Source organism: Montipora capricornis, chromosome 8, assembly GCF_036669925.1.
Source record: "Montipora capricornis isolate CH-2021 chromosome 8, ASM3666992v2, whole genome shotgun sequence".
Lineage (NCBI taxonomy): Eukaryota > Metazoa > Cnidaria > Anthozoa > Scleractinia > Acroporidae > Montipora > Montipora capricornis.
The window spans coordinates 9,112,346-9,134,551 of record NC_090890.1 but is presented as its reverse complement, the minus strand read 5'-3'; the positions used below and the strand labels follow the sequence as shown (position 1 = coordinate 9,134,551).

At 40.3% G+C, this 22,206-nt stretch overlaps 1 protein-coding gene across 2 annotated transcripts; it reads left to right on the top strand.

Moving 5' to 3' along the window:
• Positions 1 to 372: 372 nt before the first annotated feature.
• Positions 373 to 20,527, top strand: LOC138060092 (ras-associating and dilute domain-containing protein-like). 2 transcript variants are annotated; one of them, XM_068905794.1, is made up of 15 exons: positions 373 to 726; positions 1,123 to 1,312; positions 3,293 to 5,190; positions 5,372 to 5,406; positions 6,173 to 6,419; positions 10,253 to 10,651; positions 10,906 to 11,056; positions 12,325 to 12,462; positions 12,871 to 12,919; positions 14,547 to 14,722; positions 16,573 to 16,878; positions 17,863 to 18,287; positions 18,993 to 19,058; positions 19,734 to 19,807; positions 19,980 to 20,527. In XM_068905794.1, exons 1-15 carry the CDS (start codon positions 484 to 486, stop codon positions 20,077 to 20,079), a joined length of 4,497 nt encoding a protein of 1,498 aa, XP_068761895.1. In that variant the 5' UTR covers positions 373 to 483; the 3' UTR covers positions 20,080 to 20,527. The 2 variants fall into 2 exon arrangements, with proteins under 2 accessions (XP_068761895.1, XP_068761896.1); XM_068905795.1 differs by lacking the exon at positions 373 to 726 and adding an exon at positions 745 to 997.
• The last annotated feature ends 1,679 nt before the right edge of the window (positions 20,528 to 22,206 follow it).

The window sequence follows — 22,206 nt, the reverse complement described above, 5'->3', positions numbered from 1 at the left end:
ATTTTTCGATCCCTTCAATAATGTAGTAGTATTTTTTTTCTCAAAACACTGCTCCGCTGCTGTGCTACCGATAGTATGTGACAAGTTTACGAAAGCGGCAACATTTTTCATTACCCTACATGCGTTGACAAAAAATATTTCCCTGCCTTTCTCAAAAATACGTGCTTCTTTCTTTTCGGTATTAGAGTAATTTGTTTAGTTTTCCGATAGTTTGTTATCAGATAACGTTTCTTTGTTTCTGCTGGAAGCGGCGCCTTTCAACCTCAAATGAGGCTAAAATCGTCATAAATATTGGATTGTTCAGCAGCCAATGAGAGAAAAGCTTTTAAAGACACTCATTTAAAATATCTTTAACTTGTCAATCAATGCCATGTAATGTTTGCACAACGTCCCCCCAATAAAAGTTAAATAGCTTGACAGAGTTGTTGGAAGCGAAAGAACTTTCAAGTTGTAATCCACTGGAGGGAATGGCGTTCCCTACGAATGGGTGACATTATTCCGGGACAAGACCCGCAAGGGTTGTTTTCAAAGAGGTCGTCTTCAAATATTTTGTCCGATCCTCGAATTCTGGCGCATTTGAGGATTGTTGCCGAGGAGGCGCAAAGCTCCGAGAAGGAACAGGATGAAGAATCGGAACTGCAGAACACGAAACGGGAACTGGGACTCAAGATTGCAGCTTACAACAAAGGCAACCAACACGGAGCTTTCAGGGTGATATTGAAAGAGGTGCGTGAGTGCTTTATCACGACATATATCGTCGAAAGAATGCTTGATATAGCTTATTATTAACCGCTTGCAGTAGCCACGTTTGGGCGATTTGTGATGTAATAAGGCTCTTAACGAAATTGGTGAAAATTGTCTTAACTGGCATTGACCATCGGATTATATTTACTGTACTTGGCGTCCGTCGAGTCAATTTTACGGCTCGTATAATTGCATTGATGAGCCTAGTGTCCAGAATCACCGCAGGTTCTTGAACTCTTCCAAGCGTAAAACGGTATGTTTTGCTAAATCTCAGTCGATCTCAAGGCTGAAAGTTATTTGAAATCAATCACTCTAAAAGTGACATAAGACATCAGTGGATACTGGAACACATGACTGTATCTGTTTTCATTTTCACAGGACTTGAGTTTCGAAGGCGCGTTACGCTTTTACTTCGAGGATGGTAGGGAAAAATTGACCAAAGCCTTGAGAGTGACAAACAAGACGTTGGTTTCCGAGTTGCTACCTACGCTAATTGAAAAGTTTAAACCAGATTTGCTGAATTCCGCGGTCGAGAAAAAGGCCAAACTTTACGAAGTCTACCAAGAAGGTACGTCTGGTCTAAAACGGAATAGTGGTCATTGAATTCTTATAACTGATCTAATCCACTGTCCTTGAACACGTCGTCAACAAAGACATAAGCTTAAAGATTCGAGCGAGTTCGAGTATTTTGCTATTATTGCGATGAGGAAATTTACATAACCGCCTTTACCTTTTTTTTCCTAGCGAATGGAGAAAATGGAAATAATTACTGTATCACACTGTACTGTAGTAATTAAGCGTCATTGAAATCGATTCCGTGATAAATTAATTTTCATTCCGTAGATCCATGCAGAAATATAAAACGTGATTGACGTTCCGTTTTAAATCGTTACTAGCTTTTTTGCATAAACTTTGTGAGTGTCTTATGTTTACTTTGAGGGCCATTCCTTACATAGCGCCGTTGACACAATGTTTTCCTTCGTGTTGTTTTAAAATAGAGGGAACGACATTTGAAGTTTCGCGGTGGAAACCTTTTGTTTTCAAGAAATAAACAGTGGGATCAATGAATTGTAGCTGTTATGATGTAATAGTCACTTGATGGGCTAAATAATGGTTTACACTTGTGAGATAGTTGGATTGAAGAGCGGTTAATTGGCATTAAAGACCTTTCTCGTGTCACTCTGAATTCATCCGGCTAAGAGAACTTATTAAACTTTTGTTCTCAACAACAAAATGAACATTTCAAATGTGTTGTGTCAAATCTTCTTGTAGTATCTTGTGTGATAGCATTTAAGACTTTGTCGACGGCAAGAACAAAATTAATTAATTTGAAAACCTTGGGCTCTCCTGGAAGTTTCAAGAAGATAAGCCATTTTTTTAAAATTTCCCACTGAGATAAGCTGAAGATCATCTGGATTTTACTCGTATTTAATTTATAGCATAACATTCTGTGGGTTTGAAATGTGATCTTAAATCGCATTCACTACGTTCTGATAACTTCCTGTTCAAAAAGTAGAGTTGAGTTGGATGTCACAACCAAGTGTGTTTAGAAACGGTGAGAATGTTTGGAATCAGTGAAATGTTACCCTCTTGGGCTTGATGATGTTCGAAAGAGATGTTTGTGAAATGAGTCAGACAGACAAAACAAGAGCTTAGATCAAAGTGATTAATGTGATTATTATTTTCAATATACAAAAGAATTCAAATTGATTGGAATCAAATTTCTCCCTTCAAAAACAAAACATTTTTGTTCAGTCAATACCAAACAAAGAAGATTTAGATGACCCCACCAAATATCAACCATCCTCTTACAATATACAGGCTTTGTTTATCAGACACACAAAAAAGAACACTGTTAACTGAGTGATATGATGCCAATAAGCTAGATTCTTGATCTTTCTAGCACTTTGAAACACCTGAGTGGAACTCATATTTTTTCGTCCTTGTAAAAAGTCGTCAAACAAAGGACATGATTTTACCAACAGCTTATTCTCACTCTTTCAGATGATAATCATGTGAGACTACGTATACCTGTATGTGTGGTCTGATAAGTGGCTTTTAACAAACAAATTCCAACCTGACGAGAGGATTAATGATTTCACAGTCAGTAGATGAGAAAACCCAGCAAAATGTCTAGCATTTCATTCAACGATCCTTGTATAATTGACCTCTAGTAAATTCCTAGCAGACTTCTTTCATTTTGTTGAAACACGGTCAAATTTTCGGCAGTAAACAGAGCAAGAGATGTTTAGTCAGAGAAGAGGTATGGTAATGGCAGCAGATTCCTTGTTTTCTGTTATTCAGTGATTTGCTGGAGACAGGTAATTTTCCATCTCCTTGCAGGAATTATCATCATCATCATCATCATTATCATTATACTACGAAAACACCAGGATCTGCTTTAGCCACATGAGCTTCCTGGCTCTTGAGCAACTTTGCCTTTGGGGCAATAAGTAGTTCTATAATAATTATTATTAATGAAATTTCAATCTTGAATGAACATGACTTTGTCAGAAATATTAATATAAACATTGATTTTTTTTTCCAGATGAAATTTGTCTAGACCCCTCTGATGCCCCACTTGAAATTGCATTAAATGCAAAAAAGCACCCCAGATTTGTACTTCGTCTGGATTTAAAAAAGCCACCAGACCCAACTGCCAAAACAGATGGCCCAGAAACTATAGGAGAGGAAACGGTTTCAAATGGCACAGCTTTGAGTGGACAAAAACCTGCAGAGCAAAGTCGCAATCCAAGCCCCAGTCCATCTAACACCAGTGTGCATAGCATAGGAAGTGATCGTAGTTCAAGTAGTAGTTCTGCTGGACCAGTCCTTGTGAGAAATGAGGGTCCTACCCTTGGAAAAAGTCCATTTACTAAGCCCAAAACACCACCACAGTTTCCCAAGACAGTACAGCAACAAACTCCTTCTTCGCCAAGAATTTACAATATGAGAAACTTTTTAAGTTCACCCCGAAAAGGTTTCGGGATGTTTTTCGATGGAGGTGGACATGAGACAGATCAGAGTGCTCGAGCAGCACAGAAAATGGCTCGAACAAAACATAAGAGGAAAGGATCACTGGGCCGACTTAGAATAAAGAAAAAAGAAGCTGCAAAAAATCACACTGAATTGTCAACTGAGCAACTGGCACCTGGTATTCTCAAGGTTTTTGGAGATCATGTTTCACCAGGGTCAAACTACAAAAGCGTGCGAGCCACTGAGATGACTACTGCAGATGAAATAGTTCAGCAGGCCTTAGAAAGGTATTCCTTAACGAGTGAAAAGGCATCAGATTACATACTATGTGATGTTATAGGGTACTTCACCAAGAAAATGGGTGATGTAAATGCTACAAACTCAGAGGAAGATGCAGATAAATGGATTGTCGAATATGCTAGGGTCGTCAGCGACAAAGAAAAGCCACTCGTGCTTCAACAATTGTGGAAGCCACTCAATGGCTTTTCTCGCAGGTTTGAATTACGGAAAAGGGTAGAAACACAGGATTCATCATTCTTCAAACCTAGAGGAAGTGTTGCGGTCATGAGAGCTGCATCAAAGCGTGAAGTGAATATTTCGCCACCTATCCCAGAACGCAGGAGAGACACAGGGGGAAGTGACATGTCCTTTCCATCATCTGCTGGGGATCATTTTCCAGGCACAAGTTTAGATGAGGTCAGCAGTTCAGGACGCGAATCTATGATTGCAACAGCATTTATTCCACCACTGGACACACCTTATCTTCTCCTTCTAAGAGGTGGTAGTAACCATGATGACATTTTGTACCACAGGCTAGATGATCAATTGACATTAGTTGGTTGTCCTGTGCATAACAAAGATAACCAATCTCCTGATATTGTACTTTTTGCTCCTGATGTTTTGCAGCAACATTGTACTTTAAGTAAGAAAGTAGAAACGCCAACTGGCAATTCTGAACTGGAAGACTACAATGTGAATTTTGCGGTTTACTTGGAGCCATGTCGAGGTGCTGATATTTGCATTAATGGTTTGAAAGTTTCATCAAGTTGCAAGCTTAATCCAGGGGACTTGGTTTCATTTGGCAAACACTACCTCTACTTGTTCAAAGATGCATCACAAGTTTCTGACATGTCCATGAAGATGACATGGTTCAGCAACTTAAAACAATTTCATAAGTTGCAAATGTCAAGGAATGGAGAGCTTTTACTTGCATCAAAATCTGACAGACCTAATGGGGCAGACATTCCAGATGAACCTGATAACAGATTACGACTTTTTTACAAGCAGCAAGATGAGGATGATTTGATCCATATGATAACAAGCATAGTAGATTTGTCATCGGATGGTTACAAGTTGTCTCCATCATACTTGTTACTTATGTGCATTGAGCATTCTGGGCGATATCACACAGAACTGCAAACACGACAGCTACTCATCAAGATATCCAATTCTATACAGAGCATTGCTTCGGTAAGTTTGAAGGTTCCGGAAAACGTCAGTTGTCACAGTGTTAGTTTGCTTTTGAGTATTTACCTATACATAGAGGTATTTCATGTTGTTGTTTGCTTTCAAGGTTTTATAAATTGGTACAGCAAGCTGACGAAAGTCATAGATAAATCTCTTTATAATTTTCATGCTTATCCTATTGCAGGAGAAAACTGCAGAAATGTCAAAAACAGTTGAGAGGTATGTAAGTAAAGAGGTAAAAGTTTCTTTTTTGTTAGCATGGGAACACAAAATTTCAAATTTTATGCAAGGAGGCAGAATTTTTTTGACGTCTCAAGATTATCAATTAACCTAGGATGAATTGATGGGGAAGAATTGTTAATCCAGGCTGTGTACAATCATGTGCTTTAATTTAACTCAAAGTAGGATTTTTTATTTAACATATTGTATACATTCAGTCAAATGCTTTTCTTATGCTCTGAATTTTTTTGGTTCATTTTTGTAATCAGATGCTTCCGATTTTGATAGGCATGTCCCCCCAACTCCAACATTTCCCTAAGGCTCTGCTCCTGAAGTAAAGATAAACAGCTACATTTGTCGAATTCTAAAAGTATCTTTAAACCCTGACACTTATCATATTGTTCAAAGTAGATGGCTTATAAACTTTAAGGGTCCTTTCATGTAAAATATCAAAAGTGGGCATGCATCTTATTACTTTTAAGGACATGAGTGTCATTTAAGAAAATTGTTTGATTCAACTGTTCTTGCACTAGCTGTCACGTCAAGTGTCTACCTTTCACGTTTGGAAAGAAATAAAACCATCATTCACCAGCCTTGGTCAGTCCATATTAAGAAAAGCTGTTTAGTAATGCCATAAGAACCCCTGGTGCAAGCTTGCCATCAGTGAAACAATATTACGTTTTAATTGCTCTTGTGATATGCACCGTGAGATCCTTTTTGGTTATGATATTTAAGTAAATGTACAGTGTAACCATTCCATTGGCAGAACTACAATTCCAGTGAAAGCATTGGAAGAGCTTTTGCCTCAACTGAGACCAGTGGTATTTTGGATGTCCAATTGTTTGGAGATGCTTCCATTCCTTCAGACAAACATGTCTACCTACATCAAAGACCCTTTGGACCTTGCTTTCCAAGGTGATGACGTTCTGGTCAATGCTGATGAGGAGTTGCTTATGTTCCTCGAAGAGGTCGTTATTTATACCTTTCAGCAGACTGTGTACCATCTAACAAAGGTATTAACCCATTCACTTTTCAGGCACCTCAGGACGCTTGAGTAAAATCGTCTGGCTTTAGGCAAAGTAAAATTTGTTTAGTCTCACTCCCAGGGGTCAATGGGTTGACGTATCAGTTGGAAAAAAAAAAAACTTAAGCCAAACAATAACCAAGCGTTAAAAAAGTGAACCATTTTGTCATAGAAAAAAGCAATAGAGAGCCCAAGGAGTATATTAAGGTCATAGAAACTGCAGACTGACTGATTTGAACCTTGTTGAAGGTTTGTTGTTTGTAAATGACATTACAAGAAGTTGATCTAAAAGTTATCTAAAGAGTCTCCTTGATTGCAGTGAGCTTTCCTGAAAAGGGCTGTTCTTTGTGACCGACATTGAGACCACTGCACATAAGTATCAAGACTGCAACTCTGAAAGTGTTATGTACTTCCTCTCTAGTTGTCAAAACATTAGTCTGACATACCGCATTTCTTCTCAGGACTTCATTCACCCAGACAATCAAATTACATAAAAGTATCTCCTTCCATTCATTTGTGTGTACTTGTTGTGATGTTTATGGCCATCATTTCATTACTGGGTTGCCAACCCAGTCGGAATCTGTCTTTAATTTCGTCGTTTTTTTATTTTTCGTTTTCTTTTTTTTTTTATTTTTTTCCGTGTCGGTAAAAGTCTTGCCTGTCACTCCCCTGCTAAGTGGTGTCTTTGTGCATAGGGCCTTCTACGCGTATTTTCTTAGGATCGAGAGGGTAGTGGAACTGCGTAGATTTCTCTGGTGGACACAGTAGAATCATTAACTTAGCCTGCAATGGCGTCGAAAGTCATGTAACGCGAAGGGCGTTTTAGTGGATCCTTAAACAAAATATACCCTTATGGAGCCCAATAATGGGAAGGCAGTTAGATAAACTAAGCAGGAACCTCAAAAGCGACGAGTACTGGACTTCGACAACAATCTATCGCCCGTCGAGACGAAATCAAAGTGAGCTGTATTTACCTGAAGTACGTATATACATGGTAATTTGACACGATTGAGTTTCTTGTCTTCACGCACGCAATGAAATAGGAAGAGGTTTTCGCCTCTAAGAGCAAATATGTTGTTTGTTTCAATAACTTTTTCGCTGGAAAGGGATTCTGTGGTATTTTCTGCCTTTGTGAAATATAATATCATGTTGTGTATTGAATTTTCGAGCTTAAGGTTGAAATGTGATATGGGAGAAGTTTTTTAGTATTGCTCTGTAAGCTGGAAGGGTTCACAGGCCTGTTGGAAGCGTGCTTGAGTTTCAACAAAATGAGCCCCAAAATCAGTGAAGAATTGTGACGCAGTTGAATAATAAAGTAGCTGCTATTTCCAAAATGATGCAATTACCTGGTGATAAATAACGTCGTACGCGTCTTGGAGAGTAAATTTTGACTTTGCATAAACAACACTTGGACGATTGTGATCTTTGTTTTGACTTCGCTCATTTCATTGTCAAACTTTATAACACTTGACAGAAAAAGAAACTTACAAAAACCCGGTATCTTGCCGTCATTTGACACAGATACTTCATTGTTTGGCGAGTAAACATGCGGCGGTAACTTTATCACGGCGCCCGCTGAATTCCGGCGATGTCACTTTCGATTTTGCGATTTATTTGTGCGGCCAAAACGTACAATAACAAAATTGAACGTTGCAAAAATCCCCCAAAATGTTTGTCGCTGATCGTAACTTTTTATATTCTATATTTACGGTTCAAAATAAATGTTGTTTTCATGCCGTAAATATGTTATTCTCGAGCGATCGTCCTGGAAACTTCCTTCTGCTCTTTCTAAAAACTGTGTATCAATATTTATTTACTTTTTCATCAATATTTGTTTTTGCATAAAGCAAGCTAACAAAATCTGTACCTTGCTGAGTTCGCATTTGTTAGCGTCAATAGTATTTTTGGTCCGATGCTTCTGTTTTATGAGGGGTATATTATTTGGGTCTCCCATCCAAACACTAACCCCGCCCAACAGGGATTAACGTCAGTGAACTTCGGTATTGCAAAGCTGCCAGATGCTGAGAGGGCACGTTTAAACTTGTGGTCAAAAGAAGTTTATCAACATGTCAGCCCAGAAGCCAGTGTTTCTCACTTCCCATTTATTTTCTTCAATCTTTCTGGGTTCAGTACTTTGCTAGTAACCACATGTCTTCTCAGACTATTTACCCAAGACTTCTACCATGGCACTATAATGATAGACAATCCCAAAACAATATCGTGCACTGTTAGAGCTACATATTACGCAAGGACAGGTCTGTTTCGTCGTACGAACGTGTGAGGACCTGTGAGCCAAAGGGCCTCGTCTGGTATGACTTCTTAATGACCGCCCAACTTGAAAAAAATCGTCTGAAACGGTGCACGTACCACAGGCAACCCAGTGTACCCTCACGGAGGGTCTAGTTGTGATTGAAATTGAAGAGTAATGTTAGGTGATATTTTGTGGAATTTGTTATAACACATGCACTGTATTCCCCGGGAATATATTGTAATAATTATCTGGTAGTGTACCTTCTGTATCTATATGTCACAAGAGTGATGTGTTTCTTGTGAAAATTCATGCATTCACCCTTAAAGTAAACCTTATTACATGTACCACCACTAAAATTTTGTACTTGGACTTGAGACAATTATTTAATTGCTAAATGAAAAAAGATAGGCAATGGTTTAAATCCAGGGGTCTTATCAAAACTAGATGAAATAAGATTGTCCAGGTGAGCGAAGTCCTGAGAAGGGCTGTTTAGGATGACGTAGACTGGCGTTTTGAGAACCTGAATGGAAGTCATCTTCAGAGTCAAGTGATTTGTGTGGTGTTAGCAAATCGTATAAGTACTCTGCTCTTTGATTCGATTGGCCAGTAGAAACGATGTTATTGGTCTGTCCAGTCAGCCATGATGTTGCTAGCTGGAAAGACTGTGATTGGTGCGTTGTACGTAGATGCTCTGAAGCTCTCATTATTAATAGGCAAACACAGGGTTATCAGTAGGATGCCTTAAATGTGTGCAACACTGCAGTTTTTGTATAATTGCACCCATTTAAGGCATCCTGTTGAAGATTAGTCAGTATTAATGGTAAGAATGTTCAGCGTGTTCATAACTTAAGGTGTGGTACTATGATCAAAAAATCATTTCCTTTGTTTCTTCAGATTTTGAAAGCGTGTTCACTTAACACCTCACTGGCAAAATTTTGAGCTTTGAGTTTTATCCAAAGGCTATTTATTTTGAGTGCAAAGTTTGAATTTCACGGTCCGCCATTACTCACGTTCAAAACTGACCGATTGGACCTCAGAAGGTTGGATCTAGAGAAAATGACGTCATTTACGCACTACCTTAAAATTTCAGTGTGTAAACGCAATTTATTATATATGCAAAACACGGGTTTGAAAGTCTGAAAGCCCGAAATTCCCGTGCTGCATATTAATTCAGCCGCTTACACACGCATTGCATTCTTAAACTAGCGAGTCTTTGAAGTCATTTTCTCCTCGACCCAGCTCTCTCAAGATTGTAAAGTTAGTAATGGCGGACCAATAAATAAGAAAATTTCAGTTAAAATAAACAAGTGTCTTTGAAATCAGAGCTTAAAACTTGGATCAGTTAGTGTTTAGTTAACATAGTTTTGAAATCCAAAGAAAAAAAGGAATTGTTTTTTTGGTCGTAGTACCAGAATTAGGAGTGGTGGAGAGCAGTCATCATCATTATCCATTCTCTTTGCGCGGTAGGTGTTTAAGGTCGTAATGTTGTTTAAGTATCTCAATTTAATTCAAGCTTAATAAAGTAAGCTTTCTTTTTTTTGTATTTGCATCATTCGGCGGGATCGCTCCAGGTGCTGTACATTGCTCTTCCTGCCATCTTAGACACCAATCCATTCCAAGACGTGGACGAAGACAGCGAAAAGAAACCACAGGAAGTAGAGACTGTCATCAGCATCTTCCAAACCACTTATGATGTCGTAAAATCCTTCTTAGTTCATGATGACATTATCCATCAACTCTTCGCTTACTTGTTTTTCTTCACCAATGCTTCCTTGTTCAACACTCTGATGGAGCGCGGGGCTGGGGGCAAGTTCTACCGCTGGGCCAAAGGAGCGCAGATTCGTGGTAATCTAGATCTGTTAGAAACCTGGGCAGCGCAGGTGGAACTTCATGACGAGGCGAATGAGTATTTGAGCATTTTATCCACTGCGGCAGATCTGTTGGCCACGCCCAAGGTGCAGCTTTTACAGGTTTGTGTCGGATGGCCACGTGCTTGAACTTTTTAGTCCGTGTGAGCTGTGATGCGGTTTATATATTGATGACGTAAAAGCTCAGACACCTTCTTGAAATGACACACCTAACGTATACAAAGAAAACAAATGTCCTAAACCGAACTGTTGATTAGGTCGCTTAAAAGAAAACCGGAACGTTAAGTTAGATCGCACAACTCGGCATATCATAAGATTTTTTCTGTGTGCAAGGTTATCATTTCAGTTTTCCTTAGGCTGACTGGATGACCATACGGCGAGACTTCCCCGCACTCAACCCGGCCCAAATACAGCAGCTCCTTAGTGAATACCAACTCGGTCCAGGCAAGACTCGGCCAAGAGGCTGGTTTCCTCCACCAGAAGAAGTTGAACCTGCACTTAAAACAGGTATTTAGAACTTATTGGCGTACAACCGTTTATTTCAATACTAAGTTAAAGCCACCTGTGAGGGTCGCAGGGGAAAATGAACTGAAATGAAAAAGCAGCAGTGCTCCTCGCATTTGTTTCTGATAAGTAAACTAAGATGTGAGGGCGCGTCCCTCCACAGCGTTGAGTAAATATATTATTCTTCCTCGTCCCTCTGGTAATGTTTGTTTCGTTCCGCAATACTTAGTCGTTTTGGTAAAAGGGGCCGCCGAATAAAACGTCCACCCGTATCATGATAAAGGAAAGGAAAGGAAAGGAACGTTATTTAAGTGTCTAATCTTCTAGCACTGTAGAACACTAATCGGGGACACTGTAAATTGAAATTAACAAGTTAACGCAAATCAAATCCAATTTTGGTTTTTGAGGAGAGGGGAAAACCGGAGTACCCGGAGAAAAACCTCTCGGTGCAGAGTAGAAAACCAACAAACTCAACCCACATAGGACGCGGGATCTGGGAATCGAACCCGGAACACATTGGTGGGAGGCGAGCGCTCTCACCACTGCGCCCCAATCTAGCCTTTCTTCTTCCAAAAAAGGTATCGACTTGTCGTAATGTCTCGAAAATGCTCAATGTATGTAAAACCATATGAACTAAAACGGAAGGAAAATATCTTAGATAGCCTTCCTAAGAGTGTGAATCTCATTTTCCAAGCATTTTTCAGTGAATGAGCAACTTTGGAAAGGGCCGAATAACGAATCACTTTCGAAATATTTCAAGGTCATTTTAGGTTAGACTTAAATCGTAAGAATGTAGGAAAGTAAACGTAAACAGTCTGCATCAATGCACGCTAAGCTTGAAGTTGGTGTTGGAAAATTTTGATCGAAGTGTGTCCATTGCTGGAAAGATGGTGATTTACCAAATTTCGCCGATTAGTGGTTACGATTGAAATATTGCGAACTGCTTAGAGGTCCTTAAAAAAAAAAAGGCTTGGAGTCGGAAGATATTGTCAATTGGAAACGAAAATTTAGATTGGATCATTGTGTGCTTAATGGCAACCACTCTTTGATAGCGCTAAGAATCTCAACTGGATGGAGGGATTCTGATAAAGTGAAATTCGAGACCACCAATGAAAAATCCCCTCGGAGGGAATGATCTTCTTGGAGGTCATCCCGGAGCATCCTCATGTAAATTCAGTAACCCAACACAAAGCCACAATGCTTCCATTCCTGGTTTCTCCTCTGAAAATATCATGGTGGAGATTGAATTCTCAGCATTTCTTTTTCCACAGCTGACATTCTACTGAGTTTCTCGGACCATCCTCCCCTGAAACTCCCGACTGAAGGATTTGTGCTGGACTTGGAAAATGGACCTTCAGATCAATCCTTTTACCGGTATCTGGACGCGGTCAAAGAAGCAATGAAACCAGGTAGACACATGTTGAAAGCCGCGCTCAATGGTCCTTTCGAATATTTAAACGATTGTTTCAGTTGCAGTTTTAGTTTAATGTTTTCAGGAAACAGAAGCAGAAAGGCTTACTTTCATTTCGTCTATCACTGAAGCCTGATGAATTTAAGCTCTATTCTGTAGTAAGATTCGAGAGTGTTATAGTTTCCTGTGTTGATGAATCGGCACTAATATATAAATAGAATCTAATGTAATCAAACAGAACATTATCGATCGTTTAGCTTACGTCTATAAACAGAAGATGCGATGAGTATTGTTGTTCTGTTGATGATAGATTCGTCTTTCTTTAGTTAGTAATGTACGTGTAAACTACAAGAATATGAATACACAACATTGCATGTTCACTGCAGCCGTTCCTCTGTATTCTTAGGTTATAGTCTTTCAGACGTAAACTCGTCAAAGGTCAACGGAATTCACAAGTAAGTAAAGGGAACCACTTTTTCCACCCAGTTGGAGTTAAAACATCTTACTGTAAGTGGTCTGCGAAGCATGCATTTGGGAATTCTTTATACATTCTGAAGTATTGGTTGCTATAACAGTGATCTTTATTTCATTATACGAGCCTAAGGGACCTTATCTATTTCCTGAGGTAGCTCTAATATAATAGTGCTATCAGAACGACTCCTTTGTGACACAAACTAACTTTCTTTGGAAACGTAGCGAGAAAAAAATTATTATAAGAAAGCAGTAACCACATGTATGCTTTGCGGACCTAACCTGTCACCACGGAGGGACTTGAACATGTGAAGTCTTCATGGATACATGCGTGGTACCGCGACATAAAACTGCAGTATCCACAAAGGATACTTTCTCTGTAAATCAGGTTATAGCGTTCCAACACAACCTTTTTTTCGTTGCCTTATCCTGATGGCGACCTTCAGATTTGACCTGTTTCAAATTTGTTCAAATGGTAGTCACGGTTACGTCATATCAAGAGAATATAAGGTAAGAGAGCGATTTTTGCATTTGTAACCCTATTCCGATGAAAATTATTTGAAATCTGTTATTATTTTTGGGTCATCCTGCTGGGTTATTTCAAAGACAACTCCTTATTGGTCAGTTAGTGTGAAAGTGGACCGCGAGGTCATGGTAACAACAGATGAAAATAAATTTAGCACCGCAGGCGCGATCTAAAAATATATTCATCAAATAATTATCATAGGACACAGGGACTCGCTCTCTTGTACCTCATATTCTCTTGGTTAAATCAATGGTTATCAAGCATGCGAATCAGGAGTACTCAATCTCGTGCTGGAGGCCAAATCTGAAGGTCGCTCATACTCCAGATCCGCCTGCCTCTATAACTTCTCGAGATTAAAGGAAGAGATACTTTTTTTCCGATGGTGACTCGGGAATACTCGGAAAAACACGAGTGCTCCTTTGCCGGAGTTGAACCTTCGAGTTCGGATGCTCAACCACTTAGCTATTCGCTATTAAATTCGCAAATCCCAGCAACACAGTTCATTTTGGGGGGTTATTTGCATCGATACGATGGATATCTAGTTCACTGAAGCACGAGAGTAAATAACTTGTATTGTTTTTTTATGTAAAGAACCCCCAAAACGTATTGCATTTTGGGATTGGGAAAATAGTCTGCTGACGAACTTGTTTACATTTTGTGTCATTAACATTCGAGTTTGCTGATAGAAGGCACCGTGGTATACACAAATTGACTTCCGAAGGTAAAAGAACGTGTTAAACTTAGTGAAATTCCGGTTGTAAGCCTTTTGTCCTTGATAGCGAGCGAGTTATTAGCCATCAAAAAACTTAATCAGTTGGGTGGCAATGTAAAATTTCAAATTTTCAACGCGTCATTACTCAGAGATTATTTGGTAAATTGCGCTCATTCTGGTTGATAGATCAGGAAACGATGCTAATGAGGCAGAAAATGTAAACAAAGATTCTCCGGGATCTGCTAGGTCATTTAACTTGTTTCAGTTGGCCGTTCTCCTACTGTACTGGTTGCACTGAAATTGTCGAAATGGTGCAGCTCGTTTCTGAAAAATGACGTTTTTAATACCTTCTTGCTATTTTCGTTCTTTGCAGGGTTCAGCAGCCGGAACCGGAAGTGAGACATTCAGAACTGACTAGTACATCGTCGCTGGATAGTTCGGACAACCTTCCTGATTTGGTGGTCTCCCCAGCCTCCCCTCACTGCGATACTCCAACACAAGAATTGGAATACGAAACGGTCATGTTCACCCCAATCCCGCAAAAACAAGGTATAAAATTTATATTTGACAACTTTTAGTTCACCCATTTAAGGTAAAAATGGTCTGGACGATTTTTATTTCACCCGCTTAAACTGGAGTTACAGGTGCGTTTTTATTAGCAGTCAGTGTTCAACATAAGCAAGGGACAGGGTATAATTCGAGGAAATCGATTGAGTTTGGATTTGCAGGTGTCATGGAAACAGGTTTAACTTGATTCTCGGACACATCAGAAACATTCGAGTTTTCATGTGCCATGCCTTTATTACAAAAATGACCGTAATTATCTTAGAAGGCGCGTTCATGATTTGTCCGACACACATGCGTCAAGATAAATTCGGGAAATAAAGATCTTTCGCGATGTTCGTCTGCAGCCAAGGTTAAATCCGTTTTTTTTTTTCCGACTAAATAGACCACTTTCATAAATGGCGACCACCTTTACATTCCTGTGTTAATTAGACCTACTGCCCTCATTTTGAAACAAATATTCTTGTGGAATTTGTTCGTCGTAGCGAGGATAGAAAGCCTTATTAGCAAAAAAAAAAAAAACAAAAGAATATTTTATTTGGCCACCATTATGAAAGAAGTCTTTAAGACGTTTTCAACCAACCTCTAGAGACACCAATAACAATAGAGAAATGTACGACTTCTGGTGGACGGACAAAAGAAGCTTTCCCCACCAGCATGGCTTCGATGACGTCACGTGAAAACCTCCAATAGGGAGTTCAATAGGGAGTTCAAGAAACGACGACGGCTACGGCAACGACAACGCCAAAAAGCAGTAATATTATTGGTTAAAAGAACCAAAATTATCGTGCTGTACGTAAAAAAAAAAGGCGAAGTCTCTGGTACGAGCCTAGGAAGGCCCGTCAGGCCGGCGCTTATTTCCGGTTTCCATAGCATGAAGCGACTAGGAGTATTTCTACTTTTCCCTGGATGGGATACTAGTCCATCGCAAGGGTTACCCCCAGCATTTTCGCCGGTACCCATTTATACACCTGGGTGGAGAGAGGCACCGTGAGAGTAAAGTGTCTTGCCTGAGAACACAACATAATGTCCCCGGCAAGGACCCGAACCCGGACCATTCGCTCCGGAGTCGAGCACTCTAACCATGAGGCCAACGCGCCTCCCACAAATCGTGCTGTTGCAAGTGCAGCACACGTTTTTGACCATTTCTCTCCCGGACTCATCAAAACGGTTTTCAAGTAAAAGTAGAAAATGATTGGTTCGTTGTTGTATGCTCATGTTGTCGTCAAAACCTAAAATTTGGTGATTTCACCTTTTTATTTTGTGGAGTACGACAAAGAAATGCACGGAAATTCGTGCTGCGTGTGCAGCGCGATTATTTTCCCTTTCTTAACCAATTATGATTTTACAATGACTGCAAAAATTATCGCGCTCTCATTGGCTAATTTTTATTGTCAATAAGGGGACAGACACATAAATTTTTAATTTATGCGATAATGACGCGATATTGCTAGCGTCAGATTGAAGTTTCTCGCATTTTTGTCTCGCTTTCTTCTCGTGTTTTGACTTAATTTTGACCCCTCTGCCTTTTCGTTATTGTAAAAAACAAATTGATGTCAGTTTTCCATGCGTCTGTCCTGTTATTGACAATGAATTGCGTCATAATTAACATTGTCAAAATAGTCTGCGGATCCACGAGGCTATCCACAGCTACTTTGACAATGTTATGACGAAATTCATGATCAATAACAGGACAGACGCATTAAAAACTGACATCAATTTGTTAACTGCATCGAAAAACAAGCTGCAACGTGGCCACACTGTTGAACAACAGCTTATCGCTCATCTTCCGAGGAATGTGATTGTTAATGAGATGCTGTGTTCTGTGATTTTAGAAACCGAGAGTGTCTCGCCTATTGGGACAAAAGCACCCCTTACAGTCGAGGCAGAAGAGACACCATTTAGAAAACTGGATGTGAGGGCAAAAATGTCAGATCCCACTGCCAAGTCGGAGATTGTGCCTGCTGCCAAACGTCGACTGTCGAGGCTGGTTAGTAGCCCCACTGGCCCAGGAATCAGGGCTCGAGCGTCAAGCTCCCCTGTTGATCTTTTACAGGGTCGTGATTCTACGGGGTCTTCCTCAGGGGACACTTCGGTGGTTTCTGCCAGAGGTCAGATGAATAAAGAATCTCACAGTTCAGGTTGGTGGCAACAGTTTTGTGTTCGAATTGAGCAAACCAAAGTTGTACACGCAGAGGGCAGGAAGCGCGGGAAACTTTGGCGCGTAAGTTTCAGTTTCCTCCGGTTGGCTAAAAATGTGGCGCGAGATTTTAGAGCCAATCCTATGGCGTAGAAATGTTAGTCAATGTTAGTTAAGTTGTGCTTAATTTAAAACCTTTCGATCGGTGAGAATTTATTTGCTTTAGAAGCTTTCTTTTTCAGTGGGACACAACAATTTTCACATTTTTAGTTCTGAGATCGAATAAATCAGATTTAGAAAGTATAACTCTTAAAGCTATGTTTTTGCTCTTATGACGCTGGCTAAATACAGTCTTCTGAAACCTCTCCTAACCATTTTTGGCCAGTGAATAAAAGCGCGATAAAAATGTCAGACAATTCTCCCCTTCTTTGGTGTCGCTTACCTTTCATGAAAAATAAATGATAATAAATGAGTTAAAAATCTAACCCTAAAGCCGTGTCTAAGACCCGGAAGATTGGGCAACTTCATTGTTTTTGTGGAACAGCGTTTTTGCAGACCGAGTTATTGTTTGATTTTTCCCGGGAAATCAAACCTTTCTGCCGGCTAATCGCAACTCTTGCATGAGAAATTGTTTCACATGGGATTAAGAATGGTCACTTGTGCAAGCCAAATGTTATTTAAGAACTCGTCCAAAAATACCTTGAGCTATGAAAATGACGTTAAATAGACCTTAGTAGTGGAGTTGTTGGGGCTACTGTGGATACTATAGAGGTCAGGTGACAAGGACTGAAAACGTGAAGGCTGGAACGAAAGTTGAATCATGCAATTGTGCGTGTGGACGTGCGGTTGTTAAAACTTTTTAGTGGTAGAATGCGTGTTTAGTCTTCTACTGTCGTCAACTTATGTTGACGGGAGAAAAGCTGCTTTGAGCGCGAGAAAAGGGAAAGTAAAAGCTTCGCCAACTGTAGTTTTCTTCACCTTTTAGGTTCACGGGCCATCGGAATGAGGGATGAAAACCAAAACTTGGGCAAAACAGACTCCACTTACGCGAACGACAACTCAAAATGGATTGACGTAACGCCAGCCGTGACACGTGATACTGTAGACGGCTTATCTGTACTTCCGGTAGATAAACAGGAAACGAATTTAATAGCCATGGATCCAACGGTGGAGGTGACAAAAGAATTCGACGAAAAAAAGGCGCTACAAAAAGCCAAACTTTTGAGTCGCCTAAGAAACGAGGCGCATGTTGACCTTCGCGATGATTTGGAGCCCGCACACACGAATGGTTTCTCAAACAAAGTGACAGTAGAGGGCATGCGCGAGAATGATGACCGGCAAGATGACGTGTTTATTGTGGAGTTGGATAAGGATGGTGACGGGATTGGGCTGGGGCTGATCGATGGCCTGGTATGAATTGTTGTTTGTTCATTAGAAATGTAATCTATCAAAATGAAAGTGTTGATTCCTGCATTTGCATGTCTCTTGATGAGACCGCAAGGAAAGTCATTATTTTGAGGGTTACTTCATTACCAGTAGACCGCTACTTTCTAAGGGGCCCTGTCAGAATTATGAGGTTAGAACCCCGGTTGGCAGCAGGAAATCAGAAGGTTAACTATTAATTGTGAAGGGTTTGAATTGGGAAGCACAAAGACAAATTAAGAGAGTGACCCTCGCGAGATTTTAGCATCCTGTGGATTTCATCAAATAAGGCGCCTTAATCACTTAGCTTACTTTCAAGAATCTCACGCTATGCCCCCGATGACAGAACTACAGCACATGCGTCCTCCGGGAAACGCTGTTGTGTCAGTTGGAAGTTGTAACTCTTTCGGCGGTTCTTCGCAGTCGTGTACATTTGACCAAAAAAAAAAAAGCTGGAGCAGGGATAAACAGGCATCCCACCGTGTCGCAGATCACCAATGCTATTAAATAAAGCAAGTATTAAATTAAGGAAACACCTCACTGGACACTACACTTTACGGACTTTAAGGGCTAGTAAAATATAGGGCCTAGAGCCCTGCCCATACCAGGAGGGGTAAGAGTAAGTCCAGGAACAATGAGGACTGCAGTATTTAAGACTGAGCTTTTAATTCCTTGTCGCCGGTTGTTTTTCAGTACACTCCATTACGGTCTCCGGGCATTTACGTGCGTACACTCCTTGCTGGTGGACCCGCCATAAAGGTTAGTAACCGGCTTTTTTCTCGGAGACAGTTTCTTTAACTCTCGTGTACTATTTGCGGGCTACGGGTCAATAGCCCATGAGGCGAAGCCGAATGGGTTATTGACCCGTGGCCCTTAAGGGCGAAGGGTCTAATTGTTTTAGTATTATCCAACTAGTCGGACAGAAAAGGCAATAATAAAGCTTGCAAATGCAAGTTGAAGAAATATTTATTCGGAAATAAAACGAAAGAAAGCGACACGCTTTTCGCTACTCGAGAACTATTACTAGTAGTCCTCTAGTAGCGTAGCCAATTAAAATGCAGCATTTGCGTTAGTCCACTAGTTGGGTTATACTAAACAAGATTTAGCCGCTCAGTGCACAAGGTATTTTTTAAACTCAAAAATCTTGTTCTTCCGACTTGATTAGGACGATCAAAAGCGCTAGAAATTGAGTCTTGATTGTCTGGGTTTAGACAGGTAGGTTTTCAGGTCTTCGACCTGATGAGCTCCTGGCATTGACGTAAACTACTCAAGCGCCAATGAGTGGGCTAATAAACAGCACAAAAAGTGGCATTCGTGAGTAGGAATAGGGGTGGTTGAAGCGCAACAAAACACAGTTAATTTTCAGTGGGATTTTCGTATTTCTTCCGGTGAATTAGCTGTTCCGTCTTCATGTTTCAATCTTTCATTTTTTAGGATGGTCGCCTTCGTCTTGGTGACCGTATTCTCGCCGTAAATGGAACAAGTCTCGTTGGAGCTGATTATCAAAGGTAATTTTCAAAATACTTAAGTGACAGTGGCTTGAAACAGGCAGTGTTGCTGATAGTGTTTTTGGCTATAATGAATCCCTTTTCATTTCAAGTGTTTCTCATTTTCTTCAATTTTTGACAAAAGAAAGTTAGCGCAAATCAAACGTCAATTAATGTTTTTCCCTGATTTCAGTGCCATGCAGCAAATTCGACAGTCCGGGAGCCACTTGTCTTTCTTGGTGGCGAAGTCCGATATTCATGTGGCTATGAAAATCACTGCTTCCAGCTGCTAACAATGGCGTACAAACACGTGATTGTGAACGAGGCTACCCGACCGAGTCTTCCCGCGGCTCTCAGTGTCTGCCAAATCTTGCCCGGCAAGAGTTGACGGTTGACGACACACAGACTTCCTTAATATTTCTAATATTATTCAAACCTTGTTGGTTTTTATATCTCTGATTACAAGTATCCTCGAACACTTTATTAGAGAATACGCTATTTTTCTATTGTGTCTCCTTCGCTACCTTTGTCTTCTCAAAGTGTACTTTTAAAGACTGCAATTGTGACATACATTAAGGTGTATCTTTAAAACATTAATACAATTTAAACTCGCATTATATTAATTCTACGAGATCCAGGTTGGTCTGCGCTTTTGCTTTGAATTTATTGAGCACCATACAAAGCAGGCTCGATAGGACACCTATGCAAAGAAATTTAAAAAAAACCATTTTTTTCCAGGAATTTCATGATCTTTTCTTGCGTCGCGTGCTCATTACCAGTTCCCATCTGACCTTGTAGCTCAGTCGATTGAGCAACGGTTTTCTAATTCGGAGGTCGTGGGTTCAATTTCAGTTTCCATTTCTGTCCTTGTGTTGGCACATCTCCATTACTATAGCCAACGCTAAGATGGATTACATGGGAATGAAGAGCACTTAAAATTACCCCCTAATATATCTCTCTCTTCTTCTCACAATCCTTACTTCCTCGTTCGATCGTCGAGAGCTAACGCCTCTGCAAACTTCTGGGGGAAGAGGGATATTTACTACATACCAACCGTATATTATCCAAGTTCCTCTTACAAATACTTGAAACTTGTCAGAAATTAGTTGGTGGAAGAGGGGAAGGCGGTGGTGGTGGTGAAGAGTTAGAAATGAAAACCTTCCCTCCCCGAGGTATGAGGTTGAAATATCCTCAGGCTGTCCCCTTGACCTTGTTCCAACAAATAAGCTTTGAACCCCTCCCCCACCCTCTGAAGAAATAGTTCAAAAATTCTCAGGCCATTTCGAAATATCTTATATTCACCTTGATAGTGAGGCCAATAGAAACACGTTGGAATAAATGTGAAAAGTATTTGCATATCATCCACTTTCCTTTATTTTTGTCCTCTAAACCTCTCTTGCAAGCTGGATTTTTAATAATATATCGAAAAAGGCCTATTCTTCAGAGAGTTCTTTTTTTTAGTTGTATTCTTCCGTTTATATTTTTACAGAATTTTTGTGCATGGTTTGTTTCCTGTCAAATATGGTAAAATTAACATAGCTTTTCGTGATAACATAAGCTTAATTTTTGGTGACCCTCGCTCTTTCACTGCCTATTTTTTAAAGAGCTACTTCTATTTTCCACTTTCATCTTCAACTAATGATTTCCGAGAAATCCCTTTGTTTGGGACAAATGGTCGCCGTGACAACACGAAGACCCGCTCTACATCAATAATAGGGAACTTAAGAAACGGCGATGGCAACGAGAACGTCACAAATTTGCATATTTAGTGGGCAAAAACAATAGCTTTGCATTGCAAAACAACGTGACGTAGCCAAATTCGAGGTTTTATGCCTTTGACGTCAGCACTTAAAGATAAATGTTCATTTCCTCCCCTAAATTAAGCGCCTGTTCTGACCAGTGACATTCTCAATGAGGAACAACCACACCCTTGTCACATTAAAAAGGCTGAAATAGTCACGAAGTGATTACAATAACGCAAATTTATATTTTGAGATGACGTTCTCGTTGCCGTCGCTGTTGGTTAAGTTCCCTAAATGGTCGACCTCGATCGTCTGGATAGGACTCAGTTCGAGGTCGCGTCAGTCAGTCACCCGGGTCGTCAGCTATCGTCTGGGTACCAGGCGATCTGGTGACGTAATTCGGAGGACTGGGGAGAAAAATTTAACGCCGTATCCCACAACCGCGCGCGGCCTTATTTTTAATTCAACATGGCAGAGGTGTGGTAGACACGGAATTTTGGCGAAGGACATATTGGAGAGAGTCTGGCAACAACACCTAAGGCCGCGTGCGGTTGTGGGATACGGCGTTAAAATTTGTCTTCCCAGTTCTCCAAATTACGTCACCTGATCACCTGGTCACCTGGTAGTGTTTCCATATAATCGTCCCAATCGCCTCTGAACATTATTTGAAACGACTGG

Coding starts and splice junctions, on each gene's coding strand:
- LOC138060092 (XM_068905794.1), top strand. CDS start 484: ATGGGTGACATTATTCCGGGACAAGACCCGCAAGGGTTGTTTTCAAAG. Junction 10,652..10,905: donor CCAAGGTGCAGCTTTTACAG/GTTTGTGTCGGA, acceptor AGTTTTCCTTAG/GCTGACTGGATGACCATACG. Junction 19,808..19,979: donor GTTGGAGCTGATTATCAAAG/GTAATTTTCAAA, acceptor CCCTGATTTCAG/TGCCATGCAGCAAATTCGAC.